Source organism: Danio rerio, chromosome 8 (genome assembly GCF_052040795.2).
Source record: "Danio rerio strain M-AB ecotype USA chromosome 8, GRCz13ab, whole genome shotgun sequence".
NCBI lineage: Eukaryota > Metazoa > Chordata > Actinopteri > Cypriniformes > Danionidae > Danio > Danio rerio.
In genome coordinates, this window is record NC_141028.1 from 48,373,097 (window position 1) to 48,393,354 (window position 20,258).

General features: G+C 35.3%; 1 protein-coding gene across 1 annotated transcript in view; it reads right to left on the minus strand.

Annotated features, from left to right (window-relative positions):
• Positions 1 to 5,120: 5,120 nt before the first annotated feature.
• si:ch73-138n13.1 overlaps positions 5,121 to 20,258 on the minus strand; it is a 70,067-nt gene continuing 54,929 nt past the window's right edge. Inside the window, exons 7-13 of the mRNA XM_087265243.1 lie at positions 17,610 to 17,725; positions 15,287 to 15,440; positions 14,818 to 14,983; positions 12,561 to 12,700; positions 11,448 to 11,587; positions 9,744 to 9,833; positions 5,121 to 6,532 (exon numbers count right to left, since the gene is read on the minus strand). Coding sequence (XP_087121369.1) covers positions 9,752 to 9,833; positions 11,448 to 11,587; positions 12,561 to 12,700; positions 14,818 to 14,983; positions 15,287 to 15,440; positions 17,610 to 17,725 — 798 coding nt within the window. The 3' untranslated portion in view covers positions 5,121 to 6,532; positions 9,744 to 9,751. The remainder of the gene's footprint in view (positions 6,533 to 9,743; positions 9,834 to 11,447; positions 11,588 to 12,560; positions 12,701 to 14,817; positions 14,984 to 15,286; positions 15,441 to 17,609; positions 17,726 to 20,258) is intronic.

Here is a 20,258-nt window from a genome sequence, read left to right on the forward strand (position 1 = left end):
ATTATTGTTCCAAAGCAGCATTATAAAAATTTTTCACAATAATTATTGTTCCAAAGCAGCATTATAAAAGGTGTCATTACAACACAGTCAGAAAATGTAAGATGTTGTGTATATGGTGGGCAGTATATAAGCATAATTAGTCTTTAGTTATACAGTATATACTGTAGTGGTATTTCCATAAACATCCGTCAACCCTCCTGTTTTTCTCAAGATTTTTCTGTATTTTACAATTCTATACTGCTATCATCCTCTAAAGGTATTTCCTTTATTTCTCCCATTTTTCTCAATCTTTCAATAGAGGGTGGCAATAAACATTAAAAAGCCGATCCTCCCTACATTTACAAGGTATTTCCTTTATTTCTCCCATTTTTCTAAATCTTTAAATGAAGGGTGGCAATAAACATGAAAAAGCCGATCCTCCCTACACGCAACCCATACCGCCGAACCACCAGAGGATGCTCCTTGCTCTTAACTGTGAAATTGTTCTGTGCTTTCATTTTATTTAGGCATTAAAACACTTTAAAATAAATATAAAAACGTTGGCATTCCCTTCCTTTCCATTGCAGGTGCCATTGCCGCTCCTACAGGTATGCAATCTTTAATATTAGACTGTCAGTCGCTGTTTCTCAAACGGATTCTGTAAACGCAATTTGAAGGGGAGCAAAAGTGGACACTCTGGGTTTTGGGTTCGTGTTTGAACAGACAGACACATAATAATAATAATAGCCGATGGTTCAACCCTCAGCTGGCTCAGTTGGCGTTTCTGTGTGTGGTTTGCATGTTCTCCTTATGTTCCCATGATTAATAAAGGGACTAAGCTGAAAAGAAAATAAATGAATGAATACTAAACATGTTAATTTAGGTGAGCTTTCTTTTAAACAACTAATTTTGTTTTAAATGAGAGTAAACAGTTAGGAAAGGAATTGAATGCTTTCATTCTAGACCTGCATTTTTAGTTACACCTTTGTTATTTAATGTATTAAGACAAAATATCTAAATGAGAGATTCATTCGCTGCTCTTTAATAAGACTATAAGTTATACAGTGCAGAAAAGATTATTGAGATTTGATAACCTGATTCAATTTCTTTATAACAGCTATTCATTTTAATAGGCGAAACTGTTCGCTAATTTATTTGCAGTTTTTTTTGTATACTATTTATTCTATCATTTGTGAACAATAATAATAATAATAATAATAATAATAATAATAATATAATGGGATCTCTTATTTCCACATCCTAATGTTGACAGGTGTGTCAAAAAATGCGATGTCTATGTGTATGATACCCAGTGATTTTCACTGAAATGCATTTCTGTCCTGCTAATAATTCTGTGTTGTTTGTTCCTTGTCTGTTAACCTTTGTAAAACATATCACACTTAAATCACACATGTAATACAAAAGCGGAGTGAAAGCCTTTTTATGCTGTGTGAGATTAAACAGAGCAATATACACCACAACCAGGTTCTTGAATCAAAACAATCTCTATGGGTTTGTATCTCTAGGTCTCTATAGAGCTATTCACACTGAGGAGATTGTTTATAGGGTGCATTACATGATTTTAAAAAGGCATTTAATGAATTTGGGCTTTGACCAGTGTCAATGTATGTATTGTTTATTAATTTTCTATTTAATTATTGACCATTTGATGAGATGAGGTGTCCAGTTAGATTAGGTCATGTTGTTGTTTTGGGTGCTAAAGCACAGAAGGCTGTTTGAAAACCAATGTAGACTCCAAAATGTAGCATTCCAGAAAAGATACGAAGTGTTGGAGATGACTCTATTTTCACAGTGAAGAAGTCTCAATGCAAAGAGTAAATGAGAAAATGGGATTTGTTTAAAAGTATATATAATGTTTAAGAGAATTTTCTTCAACATCAGTTCAGAATGTGCTTTCATGAGAGCTGAAAGACATTGCTCTGTTGACGTATGAAGCCTAATCTCTTTTAAAGCATCAAGTGATCACTGTACCGCACAAGCCTTGCAATGTTATTTGCACTTTTCTGGGCTTTGATTGGTGCATGTTTGTTGCCTCTGGATTGTGGATTGCATCACAAATATCTTAATTTGTTTCCCTAAGATTAAAAAGTTTGGTCCAACATAAGGATGAGTAGATACCCACAGAAGTGTAATGGAACCGAAATGACTTGTGGAAAAAATGGCAGTGCAGTCTGCCTAAAAAATAAATAAATAAAATAATTACTTTTTCTTTTTTTTTGATGACGTACAAGTAATTTGAAAAACAAAACAAAAAACATGCATATTATGAAGCTATTGCATTTAATTAAATGATTAGCCAATTGCATTTGATAAATTTCAATAAATTGACTACACTTTGAATACATAATTAGCCATGTTTTTGTAAGAGGTTTTTAATGGTGGTCAGTTTTATTTATATAGGACTATTAAAGGTCCAAGAAACCCTGGAGTACTTTTTGTGATTTTAACAGATTTTTGTGCGTTAAGCATAATTTAAGACAACCTGTAAGCTTTAATTGTAGGGAAAACTGTAAGCAAATTGTAGGCAAAACTGGATCACTTTGAGCTTTTGTCAGCTAATTTCATATTCTGGATTTATAATGATTTTTGGGGCGGGATCAAAATCGGTGATGTAGCACCAGTCTGCCTGCCCAGTGATGACGTGTCGGATTCTTATTATTATTCACAGCTGAGTTTTCTTATCCATTTGCTGAGTTTTCTTATGTTTGCTGAGCTGAGTTTTCTTATGTTTGTTTCCACCATCCACGGGGTTTGTTGCATGTTTTTCCCCACGATGCTGTCAGGGCCACCAATACAGCACAGCTGTTGTTTTGTAGCAAGTATTTTCTGGGAGAGCTGCATGAGAATTAGAGAATGGCGGACTGTCTTTTATTAGTTGAGTTTGCTACCATTCAGACACATCGCCTATCCGTGCTGCTGTGTTTGCCTATGTTTAAAATTCTCGGCAGAGCTAATGGTTAAAATAGATAGAGCAAGAGACCTGCTGCACTGCTCCACTGTGTCTGCATTTAGACCCAGGGTTTCAGAAGAAGAAAAGACCCCATCGTTTAGTGTTTATATAAACATGATTATCTTTATAATGATAAAACAAATTGTGGTTGCGTGCTTATGAAATTACAAATAACAATGTAGCAGGACATTAAATTACTTACTGTTCATTTCTATGCATTTTAACATTGTAAACTAAAAAATCACGGGTCTCCTCACAGTTTGTGTGTTATTTTGTGAGCCAACTGACAACAGTTGTTCGCTTCCCTTTTTCCCCTGCTCTGCAGGCCACACCCACTCATTCCTCTGCTCGCAGCGATCCACGCCCATCATGAAGCAGTTTTGAAAACATTCTTGAACTGAAAGAGAGGAGGTTCATGACCCCTTTAAACACAACCAAAGGTTGATCAATATTTTGTTACCAAAAGACGTCAAATGTGTGTGGTGTTTTCACACACATCAAAACTGAATCATTTTGGGAAGATTCTGTATACATTTGATTTAGCTGATTCAGTTAGAGCTATCATAAGCATGGCTTCTCCCATCATTGTCAATACTGCATCTTTAACCATTCCGAGACTGAAAAGCTCTGTGTGGTTAAAGCTGCTGTCTGCAGAAAATCTTCTTACAGTTTATCTCAGTCGCTTTGGTGCATTTCTCACAACACTATTTACATTTGCACAACAGTTCATGCATTTCTCATAACAATTAGTCATTTGTGCACATCCTAGCAGCAGTTTCTCATTCTTTTCAACAAATTGCAAATGCTTTCGGACATGCATCAATTGCTTTCATACAATTTTCTGCTGTTTATAACATTATCATTTGCTTCTGTCATGTCAGTCAAAATTAACTAAACTTGTAAATGCTGAATAGTCATTCCATATAAAACTAACAGTCCTCATTTCATTACTTGAGTCTTTACATACAAAAATGTTGAACTAGTTATCAAAATGTATCAAGCAAATTTTATAAAACAAATTTAAATCTTTATTTTCCTGGAAAAGTCTTAAAAATTGAACAATTTGATGAATGATTTACAGACCTGTGTATGTTGTAGGTTCAGTTCCAATATGTACTGCAATATTGTGTACAGTTGTGCACTGCACTACCTAAAGAGAGTCTATGTTTGTTGTAAATAAGGGTGTGTTTATTCTTTTGCACAATGCTGGGAATAAATTAGGATTGTAATGAGCAAATGCAATAAAAATGTGAAACATACATATTCAGTGTCTTGTACTCATGATAACTCACTCAAGGCAGTGATGTTTAACTTTACTGTAGTTTTCAAATGGCTGTGCAAATAGTCTATAGTGCTGTCTTGAGCATTTTTAGAAAGTGTCACCAAAATCTGACTGTTTTGCATTGAAAAAATGTCCAGAGTAAACTGTCATAATGAAAACATGAAAAGACATTTGACTATCTTGTTTATAAACAATGCTGTCACTCTGCAAAAAAATGCTTTTCTTGCTTAGATTTTTTGTCTTGTTTCTTGTATAAATATCTAACATTTCTTATTTCAAGAAGCATTTTCTAGACAAGCAAACCATATTGTCTTGTTTTGAGAAATAATATGCCAATATTAAGTTTTTCCTTAAAACAAGCAAAATAGTCTGCCAATGGGGTAAGCAAAATAATCTTGTTTTTTTTTTTTTTGATGTAAGATTATTTTGCTTACCCCATTGGCAGACTATTTTGCTTGTTTTAAGGAAAAACTCACTTATTATTGGCATATTATTTCTTTAAACAAGACAATATGTTTAGCTTGTCTTGAAAATTCTTCTTAATTTAAGAACTTTTAGATATTTGGACTAGAAACAAGACAAAAAATCTAGGTAAGAAAAGCATTTTTTTGCAGTGCAGGACTTTTCATTTTGATGATACTGACACTTTGATTGACATCAATACTTGCTTTTGAGGAATGAACTATCTATTTTTAGCATGTGACGCGCTTTTGCAGGTTATCAGCTAGGTTTTGCAGTTTGTACTAATTGTTTTGAGAAATGGTGTTGTGAGAAACGCACCAAAGCGACAGAGAAAAACTATAATACACCAGCTCATCCCACTGGCTTTATTGACTGCATGCTATTTTTACAAGCAAAGGAATGAAAAGAAGAATAAGAAAACCAAGATATGTATAGCATTTTATTATGAATGTACATTATTGGACACTGGCAGTACAACAGTGCAATAAACATCTTTACAGTCAAATTTAAAATAAAAAGGACAAATTACCCTTAGACTATAACAACTGTAGGCAGACAAAGAAACGGATATTAGAAAAAAAAGCAAACGAACGTTACTCACATACCGTCAGCAAACCAAAATCACAACATAGACATCAAGTGTGAAGACTCATGCGTTACAAAAGTGACTGATGGTCAGAGCCGCTGTTCAGGTGAAAAGTGCTTGTTAGGTGGGAGTGGCACAACGGCCCAGCGTTAAAAAAAGCCAATATTAAGTGTGCAATGTAATGTGAACGATGTTTACAGTACTTTGACATTTCCCTTAAACTAACTAGTAAACACAAAGACACATGTAACCAAAACTGAAAAATTTTCCCTTTGTATTCGTCCATTATTACATAGTCAGGGATGATTTATATGCTGATTGTGCAATTCTCATTTTTGGCCCGTTGTTAAAGCAAGTATTGGGATACAAGTGGAATAGGGAACGACTGATTGTACATGCGCAATTTTCCAAACATGAAATTATAGTTTCAACTGACAACGGGATGGAATCGTCTAAACAAACAATACATTTTCCGTCATCAAACAAACCTTTTCATGTCCAAACATCCCAAATCTAAATAAAATGTATGCGTTATAAGACGAACAATAAAATAATTCAATCATTCATTCACCAATCCATCCAAACAACTTTCAACACACACCTCTGAAGCGTTTCATTTGTTTGATCATCATTAAACATTTACAATTGTCTTCTTTCAAACCGACATTATTACAAATATAACGATTCGATTACACTTTTAAACATTTGTCGTAACTAAATACACTTTCTATACACACGAGCTCAGCGTTGATTTGTGGACTGTTAAAAATCATCTATGGGAACGCAAGTGCAACTGATGCCTATAACCCATCTGAATGAAAACAAACAAAACAAAGGAAGCGACTAATATGAACATAATTAGGTAAAAATAACCAACGTCATACTCCAGTTACATGAAGCACTTCGGGTTGCTTGTTGGTGAGCGTGGTCCCATGTTTCCACAATAAAGGATGATCTCTCGCTCTCTAGAGGTTAAAGTGTCTCTATGCAAAAATAATTTTCTCTGGTGTGAAGAAGAGCTTAAGAGAAAGCGGACGACACATACATGGACACGCGCTTCACGCTTCGCCATTAACGTCCACTCAGAAAGGCACCATGCACATGTACACGACTGGAGGAGAAGGCCAGAAAAATGAACAACGAAACGGAAAGATGTCGTAGTCGTCAGCAGCAGAATTCCGGTCAACTCCAGGTCAAAGGTTAAGGCTTCTGTCATGAGTTATAGCTACAGATACTGCAGTTATAAGGCATCCTGAGATGATGGAGAGAAACGTACATAGGTTGGGTTAGAAATGTGCTGAAAGTGCATTAGCGATACATTCAATTGATGGGCATTGTACTTATGGCTTACACAGTAATACAGCAAAGTATAGTTTGGTATGGGCAAGGGCAGGGATGGGCAAACTTGATCCTCGAGGGCCGGTGTCCCTGCAGAGTTTATTCCAACACTAGTCAAACACACCTGAACAAACTAATCAGTGTCTTGAAGATCACTTAAACTCTATAGGGAGGTCTGTTTGAATAGGGTTGGAGCTAAACTGTGCAGGACACTGGCCCTCCAGGACCGAGACTGCCCACCCCTGGGCAAGGGTGTACTGTTATTTTGATTTTAAAAGTGAGGTGGATACAAAATGGAGGACTATGTTCTGAATTTGAATCCATATTTATTTATTTTCCTTCGGATTAGCCCCTTACGTATATCAGGGGTTGCCACAGCGGAATAAACCAACAACTTATCCAGAGTATGTTATACACAGCAGATACCCAGTACATGGAAACACCCATACACTCTCACATTTACACACATCCACTACAATTTAGTTTATTTGATTCACTTATAGCACATGTCTTTAGACTGTGGGGGAAACCAGAGCACCCGGAGGAAACCCACACCAACACAGGGAGAACATGCAAACTCCACACAGATTATCTTTATAATGATATAACAAATTGTGGTTGCGTGTTTATGAAATGACGAATAACAATGTAGCGGGACATTGAATTACTTACAGTTTATTTCTTTGCAATTTAACATTGTAAACTATAAAATCATGGGGGTTTAGTTTATTTGATTCACTTATAGCTAGGCCCACGCGGAATCTGCGCGTGCAGGATTCTGCAGATTTTCCGCAGAATTCCGCAGATTTCTGCAGATTTTTAGCCCATTATTAATTCTGTTTATTTACTTGAGTAAATGTGTAAATCTAAATTTATTCAGTTTTTATTCAATAATTTATTACTTTTTATTTAATATATTAAGTTTTTGGTTATGATACTCCGCTGGATACTCCCAAAGTCATTCCTCAGAAATTCGCAGATTTTTACCAAAATTCTCCGCAGAAATAGCAAAAAACGTCCGCAGATTCCGTCTGGCCCTACTTATAGCACATGTCTTTAGACTGTGGGGGAAACCAGAGCATTCTGAGAAAATCCACACCAACACAGGGAGAACATGCAAACTCCACACAGATTATCTTTATTATGATATAATAAAACATGTAAACTCCACACAGAAACGCCAATTGGCCCAGCCGGGACTCAAACCAGCAATCTTCTTGCTGTGAGGCGACAGAGCTAACCACTAAGCCATCTTTCACCTGAATCCAATATCTTGCATTAAATTTACTGACTAGGTCAGTGTTTCTCAACCACGTTCCTGAAGAACAACCAGTTCGACACATTTCTACATCTCCTTAACCAAACACACCTGATTCAGATCATCAGCTCATTAGCAGAGACTAGCTGGGTCTCATTTCAGAGGCTTCAAAGGTGAGTCCTTCGAAGTCCACACAAGCCGAAACGAGCATTTTGAAATAATACGATGTACAGAGGGCAGATCTTGTCACCTAGCAACCCTAACAGTTGCTGTTAATAAGCAGTGAATTTTTAAAGATTTTTTTTTTTAAAGTGATTAAAAAAATTATTTTAAGAGATCTAAAGGCAAAGCAAGGTTTACAAAAGCCAGAAATACACCAACCGAACACTTTGTTAGATACATCAGTTTAACTGCTCATTAAAGCAAGTATTTAATCAGCACATCAAAATGGGAAAGAAAGGTGATTTAAGTGACTTTGAACATGGCATCGTTTTTGGTGCCAGGCGGACTGGCCTGAGTACTTCAGAGACTGTTGATCTACTACGGTTTTTACGCACAACCATCTCTCGGGTTTACAGAGAATGGTCTGGGAAAGAAAAAATATTCAGTGAGCGGCAGTTCTGTGGGTGCAAATGCCTTGTTGACACCAGAGGTCAGCGGAGAATGGCCAGACTGGTTTGAGCTGATAGAAAGGCAACAGTAACTCAAATAAGCACTCATTACACCTAAGGTCTGCAGAAGAGCATCTCTGAATGCACAACACGTAAAACCATGAGACGGATGGGCTACAGCAGCATAAGACCACACCGGGTGCCACTCCTGTCAGCTAAGAACTGGAAACTGAGGCTACAATTCACACAGGCTCACCAAAATTGCACAATAGAAGATTGGAAATGTTGCCTAGTCTAATGAGTCTCGATTTCTGTTGCATCATTCAGAATGTTAGGGTCAGAATTAGGCATCAACAATAGGAAAGCATGGTTCCATTCTGCCTTGTATCAGCGTTTTATGCTGATGGTGGTGGTGTAATGGTGCGAGGGATATTTTTAGCATTCTTTGGGCCCATTAGTACCAATTAAGCATCATGTCAATGTCATGGCTACGTGCCATGTCATAAAGGGCGAATCATCTCAAACTGTTTTCTTGAAAATGAAAATGAGTTCACTGTACTCAAATGGCCATTAATATTTTCAGTACCTTACTGAATCTATGCCACGAAGGATTAAGGCAGTTCTGAAGACAAAATGGGGTCCAACCCGGTACTAGTAAGGTGTACCTAATAAAGTGGCAGGTGAGTGTATATTATTATTATATTTAAACTACACTTATTACACTTACTACACTTAAAAAAAACAAAAAAATAAAAATAAAAATAATAATAAATAAAAATAAAAACAACAACGTAAAAACTTTAAACATAAAAATACGTTAGGCATCATAGTATTGTTTTATTTTAATTTGCATATGTAGCAAATATGTAACATTAAATAAATTGTCAAAAGGTAATACTAATCAAAACTTGTCGGAAAAGGCTGCAATTGCCATCCTCTATATTAACATTAGCGTTATGACAAGTTTACTTCTAATGTAATAATGCACAGCGGTGCGGTGGCGATGTCAACTCACAGCAAAAAGTGTGTGAATGAGTGTGTGTGGGTGCTTCCCAGTGATGGGTTACAGTTGGAAGGGCATTCGAAGCATAAAACATGTTCTGGATAAGTTGGTGGTTCATTCCGCTGTGGCGACCTCTGATTTATAAAGGGATTACACCTGATTAATACCTTTGTCAACCCTCTCATTAATTAAAGATTAACTAAGCCGAAAAGAAAATAAATGAATGAACGAATAGACACGTGAGCCCCTTTACCTGCTTGTTCAGGCTGTACTGTCGGGTTCATACTGACTCAGGCGTTTTTTAGTCTTTAGTTCTTTCAGCCACTGAGGAGAAGACTCTTCTCTGAGACGGAACAAAGAGAGAGAGAGGGTAAAAAAATGTGTTTTAAAAAAAATAAATAAATATCACAGAATAGGGTATATGCCGAGCTAGTGTTCTTGCCATACTGATAAACTTCCAGTGACCTGTTAATGTGAGTTTTTTTCCATTTTATACGTCTCCTTTTACAGCATCAATGTTGTAAAGCAGGGTTTTTCAAAGTCTAAGACAGTGGGCCTCCCTTTTGACACAACTTATCCATTGGCGCCCCCCCTCCTCCCAAACACACACACACACACACACACACACACACACACACACACACACACACACACATATATATATATATATATATATATATATATATATATATATATACACAGTATATATAAAGACACAGACAGATGTCAGACTGTTAACTCACTTTTATCATCATTTGCATGAAAGTGCAATTATTTAGAGTAATAACAAGTATTTTAATATAACGTTTTTAAAACTAGGATGATGGTTCAATATGAATAGAACAGATCCAAGAACTGTCCATACTAGTCAAAACAGTCGAAGTTTAGCGGGTCTCATGCTGTCATTAGCCAATATATTTTGACAAAACACACATAAAGGTCGTGGTTCATCAGCTGGTCCTGTCCACGTAAATCCTAAACTCAAATACTGATCATCATATCGTCGTCTTTTAGGTTTAAGCCCTGAACTTGAAGGCTTTTGTGGCGAGGGGGCGTGGCCGAGAGCCGTGGGAACGGAGTGAGGCCACCGCGTAAGTGGATCTGCGGTGCGCACCTGCCTCGGATCCCACGGAAGGAGTAACAAGGGCAGAGGAAGCCGAGAGAGGACCGGGCCGGACATATTTTACTTTTGCTTTCAGTTTGACGGCAACCTCCGTGAGGAGCTGCCGTCACTGTTATTAATAAATCATTTTAAAACTGCGTCGGTTCTCCGCCTCCTTCTTCCCGGCGGCCAAAGGGCTGTGAACTTCATTACAGCTTTGAATCGGGGGGTCTCAGAAACCGACCCATTGTATTAGCAGGCATATACCTGTATTGGCGGGCTTGCCAAACAGAAGCAAATTCACAGCTATGGCCTTCTGGGTAAAAAAGGTTTTCTTATATTTGACGTATTATTATTATTATTTTTTTTTTTGCTTTATTTAATTAAAACGTTTAAATATAATAAAAAATACATATAATAATTAAACTTAATAATTATATTTTTATAGTATTATATTTCTTCCCGCGCCTCCCCTGACATGCTCTGGCGCCCCCCAGGGCAGGCGCGCCTCACACTTTGAAAACCCCTGTTGTAAAGCAATTAAAATACATTCAGTTAAATAGACTTTGCCATTCATTTAGTTGCTTAATCGTAAAACGAGACAAAAAGCCATTTACTCGCACGTGCCATCAGAATCGGCAGGCTAGCGCAGAAGCTCCATTGAATATACTGGGGTAAAATAAATGCTCATATTATAAAGAGAGAGATCGCTGATTTTTAAAGAAAACAGACCTTAAATGCCCCGGTTTTGCATTGGCATACAGTTCACTAGAAGTGCTTAACCCAGGTTACTGGCAAATTAAAAGTCCTATTAGCATACTTCGGCATATACTCTATTCTAGCCTGAGCACTCACCCGTTCTCCTTCCCACCAGCAGGAGGCAGCACACGAGGAGCAGCTCGAGGCAAGAATGGAGATTTAGGTGAGCGTGAGAGCTGAGAAGGGGAAGGGCCGTCTGTCTGATTGTCTGAATCTCCTCTTTTCTTTAGCTGAGCCTGAAGAGAACAAACGAAGGTGAAAGAAGCAGCAAAATCATCAGCATCTTTAAAACAAGCTTTCAGTTCTAGCATTTAAGGCCAAAAACAACAACTATTAGGAATCATGTTTTGTTAGGTCGTCTCCAGCACACAATGGTACGAAATTTTAGCAGCTTGCTAATGAATAGACAGAAAAAAAAAAATTCTCACGAAAAAGTTTGTAAATTTGTTAGCTAAGTTTGTGAGATGGTGAACTTTGCAAACAAACAAATTTAAAAATGTACACAATTGCATGTCTTTGGACTTATTCGCATGTATTATTTGTGCAGGGTTTCTGCAGATTTTAATCAAGTTAAATTTAAGACTTAAGACATTTTAAGACCATTATGAATGAAATTTTAGACTTATACAGGGCTAAATGCTAAGGATTCTTTTCAAATGTTCCAGTTAGAAAATATTTTTAGGTCCCACTTTATATTAAGTGGCCTTAACTATGTTCTTACACAGGAATGAATAGTTTGTTACAATGTACTTATTGAGTAAATACATGTATTTACAGTGTACTTATGCTTGATTAAATACATGTAACTACATCTGTAATTAACTTTTGTAATTACATTTGTAAATACACTGTTGACCATCCCTTACACCTTAACCCACCCTTAAACCTACCCATACCACTGTCCATAACCCAACCTCTATTCCAACCCAAAAGCACCACAAGTGTTCTCAAATACATTATAAACACAGTAAGTACATTGTATTTATTTATTTTTTTAATGTAAGTACATAGTAGTTAAGGACACAATATAAAGTGGGATCGATTTTTACTTGCCCTATCAAAAAATGATTAAAACTTAATAAATTTAATAATACAATAATAATAATTTAGTTTTTAGTTTTTCAATATTTTATATGATCTTCTTTTTCACATATCATGCTTTGCAGGGTTAAAAAGCAACTGAAAGAAGAGTACCCATAGTACCCTCACCTTCAAAGCAGACGGGTCCATGCCAGGGAAAAGAGCCACTCTCTGAGGCTGAGACATGGAGGAAGTGCGGGTCTCGATCCCCTTGGCCTGCTCCTCAGAATCCGACTCTTCCGCCTCCTTAAAAGAGTCAGCTTTCTCCTCTGCAGACAGACAGACAGACAGACAGACTAAAGTGAGTGTTAAAGACTAGAATTCATTGACTTCCCCGCAATTCAGAGACAATAGGCTATATCGCCGCGTTTGATCTAGTTTGTTTAAAAGCAGTGGTCTTTAATGTCTGAATGAGATATGTTTTAAAGTGGATCTGATGCCAGGTGTCTTGTCTTTAAAGGCCCTGTGAAGTGTTTTGAAATGTGCATTTTTTATTTAATGTTTGATGTAATGAATGTTAAAGAGAGGGAGAGACAGAGTAGCTCCTCCCCTTTTAAAAACACAGCCAATAGCGTTTCATTAGAGGTGTTTTCTGTCACTACTTGTTTAGCCTGCCTTAATGCATCCATTGTAAGCTGCATGTCTAATCATTAAAAGATCGGGATCTCAACAGCCACGCAAGATAAATTATAAATGACGATGCTTTGCATATGTTTATTAATCCTTCAAATTGCTGCATTCAAATCAGTGTTTGAAAACACGCAAAAATCAAGAAAGAGATTCAGTCTCTAGTCTTATAAGTTATGAAGTTACAAACAGTCAGAAAACACTGAAGTACTGGGATAACAGTTTATAGTTTAGATAATAGTTTATATAGTTTATAGTTTAGTTTATAGTTTAGATAAAACCACTGATGTCTATGGTAAAGATTAAAATCACCGTCATATGCATTTAACAACTTTTATAATTAAAGTTGTATGCAGCAAATACATTATTTAACCAATAGATATTGACAAACAGCCATCAAAAATATGCCACTGAATAATTCTTCAAAACTTATCCATCCAGCAAAGAAAGTTTATACGTGTTATTAAGTAATAACTGATTCACTTATGGCGAGGCAGTGGCGCAGTAGGTAATGCTGTCGCCTCACAGAAAGAAGGTCGCTGGGTCGCTGGTTCAAACCTCGGCTCAGTTGGCGTTTCTGTGTGGAGTTTGCATGTTCTCCCTGCCTTCGCGTGGGTTTCCTCCGGGTGCTCCGGTTTCCCCCACAGTCCAAATACATGCGGTACAGGTGAATTGGGTAGGCTAAATTGTCCGTAGTGTATGAGTGTGTGTGTGAATGTGTGAATGTTTCCCAGAGATGGGTTGCGGCTGGAAAGGCATTCGCTGCGTAAAAACTTGCTGGATAAGTTGGCGGTTCATTCCACTGTGGCGACCCCGGATTAATAAAGGGACTAAGCTGACAAGAAAATGAATGAATGAATCATTTATCAAAAATGAGACTAAAAATAAATATGGTTTGTACAAATTATATTGTTAGATTTATACATTTCGCATTACTAGCATTAACAGAAGTAGTAACAGTGAATTTTTCACAGTACTGAATACTTTGCCATTTTTTTTTCTGTTCAGCTTATTAATTCATTTTATTTTTTATAAAATTACAGCTTCTAAGTTCTGTTTGTTAAAACCAAAAGTGTCTTGCAGTACTTTTTTTGTAATAAATGGAAAGCAAATTACATGTGTTTCCTCCCCTTTTGGCTGATCAGAAAAATGGTTCGATCCGTGACTAAAAAACCATAACATGATCCGAACGTGAGATATGTGATCCGTTACACCACTAGCTTAACTTCTACTGGTGCTCCTACTGGCTGCTGCTGAAGAAAGTTGTTCTTCATTTGCATAAAGTTGAAGGATTCTCAACTTTGTCAGATCGCTCGATATGCCCACTTGGTCGCCAATGGTCGATGTCGCTCGCGTAGGCGGAGGTTGCCGGAAGTTGCTCCTTCTCCGTTGAAATGAACGGTTGCTTGTTGCTTTGCTGATGCGAGTCGCTAGTATTCTGACTGAGGCTTAAGTCTATTTAATGAACTATATTTCAGTTGAATTGTATTCATTCATTCGTTCATTTTCTTGTCATCTTAGTCCCTTTATTAATCCGGGGTCGCCACAGCAGAATGAACCGCCAACTTATCCAGCACTACCTACTGCGCCACTGCTTCGCCCCCCACTGCTTTGCCCCTGAATTGTGTTATTAATGCTAACACATATAAAATTGAGAATAGTGACATCATCAAGTTAATTGGTGGCTTAAAAACACTTGCTATGTGTATAGCACATCAAGACAAGAATCTCACTGCAAAGATGAAGTTGTAGTAAGTACCTGTTGAGTCCCTGAAGCGCCATTCATCGTCTCTGGGTCCCTCTGGTACTTGTGTTAGGAGGGCACTGTGACGGGCGGCTCGAGATGGTGGAGCTCTGCGAGTGCTCTTCTGGTTCAGTCTGACCCTGCCACGCAGCACACTGGTGTCTAACAATGCTGTGGAGGTCTACAGAGAAACACAGACAAACAAATATCATTCTTTTGTATTTAGTAATTTTTGAAACATAAATTACAGTATTTGTACTTATACATTGAAAGGAAATGTCAGTTTGACAAGGTTTCACTTCTAAAGAACATCTTCGGAGGAACTAAATGTCTGATGTGTTTTGATCAAGGTTATATATAAAAAGCATAAATGAAATCTGTTGTGTCATGACATGGTTTTATTGTATGCCTTAATTAATTTTTTTGTTTGCATGATAAGTGAATTAAACACCCACTATTAATCATTACATGAGTAAGAACTGACCTCTGGGAACAGAAGCTCTGTCTGCTTTTGAGGTGATGTGGTTGAGCCGTCTGGAGTGTCGATGAGAAGGGGTTGGTCAGCCGTGTGTGGTGGAGTGGACTTTCGTGGAGAAGGAGTGAGGTTCCCTTCTGATGAAGGTGTAGCTGGAGTGAGGCTGAAGAAAAGAGAAGAACATAGTTACATCTTGTCAGTGTTTAATATGTGCAGTAAATGGAGGCAAAAAAATGTTTTATGTTAGAATTTGTGAATCATGTTGCAAGAGGAAACTGTGACTGTGTTTATACAGTACTTATATTCATTATGTTATTCAGGACATGTTTTAAAAAGCTAATTCCCTGCCACCAGACTTTACAGACAGATTGGCCTATTCTGTCAAGTCATCAAGTACCAATATCGATCAGAATTTAGCAATTCAAACTATATATATATATATATATATATATATATATATATATATATATATATATATATATATATATATATATATATAGTTTGAATTGCTAAATTCTGATTGATATTGGTAACTGATGATATACCTGAAGGTATAATTATTAGCCCCCTCTGTTTTTTTCCCCCTATTTCTGTTAAACGGAAAGATTTTTTCAACACATTTCTAATCATAATAGCTTTGATAACTCATTTCTAATAACTGATTTCTTTCATCATGATGAAAGTAAATAATATTTTACAAGCTATTTTTCAAGACACTTCTATACAGCTTAAAGTAACATTTAAAGGCTTAACTAGGTTAGGCTAACTAGGCAGGTAAGGGGAATTAGGCAAGTTATTGTATAACAATGGTTTGTTTTATAGACTATTGAAAAAAATATAGCTTAAAGGGCTAATAATTTTGACCAAAAATGTTTATGAAGAATTAAAAACTGCTTTTATTCTAGCCGAAATAAAACCAAAGACTTTCTACAGGAGAAAAATATTATTAGACTTAATGTGAAAAATTCCTTGCTCTGTATATATTTATATTAGGGGTGGAGCCGAACCTGAATATGGTATATATATATATATATATATATATATATATATATATATATATATATATATATATATATATATATGTGTGTGTGTGTGTGTGTGTGTGTAATTGTTGATTCGGCTCCACCCCTATTATATATATATATACACACATGATGGTAATGCCCGTAACACATTAACACCATGTGTGTTTGTAGAAAAAAATGACATTTTGCTTGCTTTTGCTGCCCTGTTATTGCTGTAGCTGGTACATTCACGGAAATTTCTCATACCCCTTTATTTGTAGTGTGGTCCTGTAAAATCTAAGACTGAGGACTATATGGCACTTTTCCCTCACCCCTTCTGTTTTGGGAGGTATATTGAGAGCAATCAAACTGTTTTTTCAGCTTGTTCAAACTATTGGTTGAAAATGAGCTGCGACAACACAATTCTTTTAAATGTTTGTGGGGACATTTTAATTTTGGGAAACAAAAAAAAACTTAATTGGTTTGTGATGGCGGTGAGAAAGGCTTCATTAATCTGGTTTAAGAAAGAATCAAATTCAAATTGTGCCAAGTTTAAAATGTGTACGGAAGGAAAACATACTCTTTTTATTGTATGTATGCCTTATAATGGCTGTTTCTCAGTATGTGTTTTTTAATCGATCTTGGAATTGAGAAACAGCCATAATTTGTATTTGTAACATGTAAAATACAACTCTGCTTTTCTGTAAAATCTTCTGCAATCAACAACCAATTCTCACGCTATATTTTTTCCTTTATCAATAATCTGTTAAGGTTGGATGCAATGTCACAACATGGAAGAAAAGCTTCTATGCAAATTTAGTTACATCTGAACTTTAACAGCAGATAATTTGTACACCATGTACTTTGATTTGCTGCCCTACATGGGTGTCTTTCCTACAATTAGATTTAAACCATGCATAATTGTGCTGTGCAGTTACTAATAAAGTTACCAGTTCCTGGGCTGCTACATCGCTTTTGCAACACATTGTCCACCCATCTCAAAACACAGCCCATGAAATCTAATGATCCGCATATATTAGCCCTGATTTCATCTGAATCCCTTTTGCACTGGTCACTACTGTAACCAAAGCTCTCTGACAACCCCTGTAATGAAGATAAATGTGTCTGTGTGTCAGTCCAGCAGATCATTATAGCTTTGCTACAGATGGTCCACTCGATTGATGCAATTGATCGTGGTGTTGATTTACAAAAAGTGGCTTTGACAATTTGGGAGACATTCAGGTCAGCCTCAATGTTAGTTCGAGGACAAAAATGGATCTTTTATGAGTTTGTGTTTGGTTTAAGTGTGTGTGTGTGTGTGTTTTCACCTGTCATCTGTGTGAAGTCCAGTCTCCCACGTGCCGTATTGACTGTCAGTCTCCTGCACCAGATTGTCTGTGTCTTTATTTTCCTCCTTTCCTCCAACGCTCTGCTTTATAAGCTCCTGCAGGGAAGAAAAGAGGATTTTAAACTAAAAAGCTAACAAATTGTCATTATTCTACAAAAGGGGAAATAGGGACAAATAATGATGTAATAATTTTCAGTTTCTTGCATAAACAGTTATTAATTTATTTTTTCCATATGAATTTTTGACTTTTATAACACCACGGACTACTGTTTCAAGTAAAATAACTTTTATTATTTTATAACTATAAGTTCTAAAATAAATTATTGTATAACTTTAATTATTTTACCTCAATGGGGAATAAATGGCAAATAAACACTACCGGTCAAAAGTTTGGAGTTAGTAGGATTTTTAAATGTTTTAAAATAAGCTTATCCTTCTCACCATGCAGGGCTGCATTTATTTAATCAAAAATGCAGTACAAATTGTACAACTGTGACATATATAAAAATAATTTTTCAAAATTAGTTTAAATTTTTATTTAATAATTTATTTCAGTGATTTTAAAGATGAATTCTCAGCTTCGTTATTCTAATCTTCAGAATCACATCCACAGTAATAATGACTAAAAGTACTAAATAAATAATTAACAAATAAGTATTTAACAATTTAATACAACTTTGATTTTTTACATTTAATAAGTGCCACCTATATATATATATATATATATATATATATATATATATATATATATATATATATATATATATATATATATATATATATATATATATAATTCATAGATAATAAATAAGTATTCAGAGAGATCTGTGATCAAATCTTGGCATAAACAATTACAGTTAAAGGGGCTAAATATATTTTAATTATCTCAGTAACCGTTTCCCAGTTTTTCACACTTAAAAATGTGATTTATTTCTGTGACCCAAAGCTTTTTCAGTATCTTTACTACAGTGGTCACATAATAATTAAGAAAAATTATTTATTGCCCATGCAGGAAAAAAAAGTTTCTCTGTATTCTTTAATTTTGTGTGTTGAATAATTTGTATTTTAATATTATTTCATTCTATAAAGTCTGGTGATATTCCTCAAACATTATAGTCACAGTCATTTATTATCATATTTTTGTTTTGTGTGTTTTTTTTTTCCCAGAAAAAAAAACAACAACTATTTTTAATTTTTTTGTTTTTTTTTCAGAAAATGAAACTTTGTCAGAATAACTAATATTTTAATTTCTTGTGATTGAAAATATGGATTATTCCACCAAATAATTAAATAAAAATAATTACAATAAAAAAAACGGCATTGTGTAGTCTAAAAATTAATATAAACATATATGAAAATGTTCCAATCTTAGTTGGTCTAGGGAAGTGACTGCAAGAAAAAATAAATAATTGGTGATGGGTGATATGCAGGGGCTGAAAACAGAACTATTGTCTCCACGACCAGAATGGCTAATGACTTAAAAAACCAAGGTTAAATCAAGAAAAAGATATATAACAAATAAAAATACAAAATACATAAAAAAACAAAATAACAAATAAAATAGAGCTAACTCCTAAGAAAAACATTTCAAAATCTGAAAAGAAAAAGAAACTAAAATACGTCAACATAAACTTTACCGGAATAAATAGGAGAAAAATAGTAAATCAAAACAAAATGGCACCCACGTTCTATATATATATTAATAGACCTGGAAGCTGGTAATATCAAGCTTTTCTGAATGAACATGATGCTTCAGATTGTGAAAAAGCATGAATGTAAACGAAAAGAAAAAAAGTTAAATTATCTTGCAGCACTGCAAACAACCAGCAGGTGAAGCCAAATCTCTGAACAACCCAGTCATAAAAACCCCACACTCTCCCTATGGATGTGACATCACAGCAACAGAGCTGGACATCAGCCAATCACTGAGTGAGGAGACTCAATCTGCCCACAAGAGCCATACAAGTAATATATCACAGAACACAACAGCATTAACAATCCTGTAACAAATTACAGTGCACAGCATAAATGAGTACACCCCCTTTTTGAAAAAAAAAAAAAAAATTATATAAAATTTATATATATATAATATATATATATTCATTCCCCACTGTACATATACTCTATATTTTGATACATTTAAACAGTTCTATGAAACAGTTACATTTATTAAAACATGGGTGTAATCAACTAACATCTTAAGGATTTTCAAAACTACAAACTACACAATTTTAACAAAATTGTATATAGTTAAAGGCAGAAATATTAATCCTCCTAAATTATTAGCCCCCTGAACATTTTACTCCCCAATTTTCTGTTTAACAAGCATTTCTACATAAGTTTTAATAACTCATTTGTAATAACTGATTTATTTTAGCTTTGCCATGATGACATTACATAACATTTTGACGAAATATTTTTTAAGATACCAGTATTCAACTTAAAGGGACATTTAAGGCTTAACTAGATTCATTTGGCAAGTTAGGGTAACTAAGCAAGCCATTGTGTAATAATAGTAAATGTTTTTTTAAATAAAAAAAAAAAATGCTTTTATTCTAGCCAAAATAAAAAAAAATAATAATAAGAAAAAAATATTCTAGAAAATACTGTAGAAAATTTATTGCGCTGT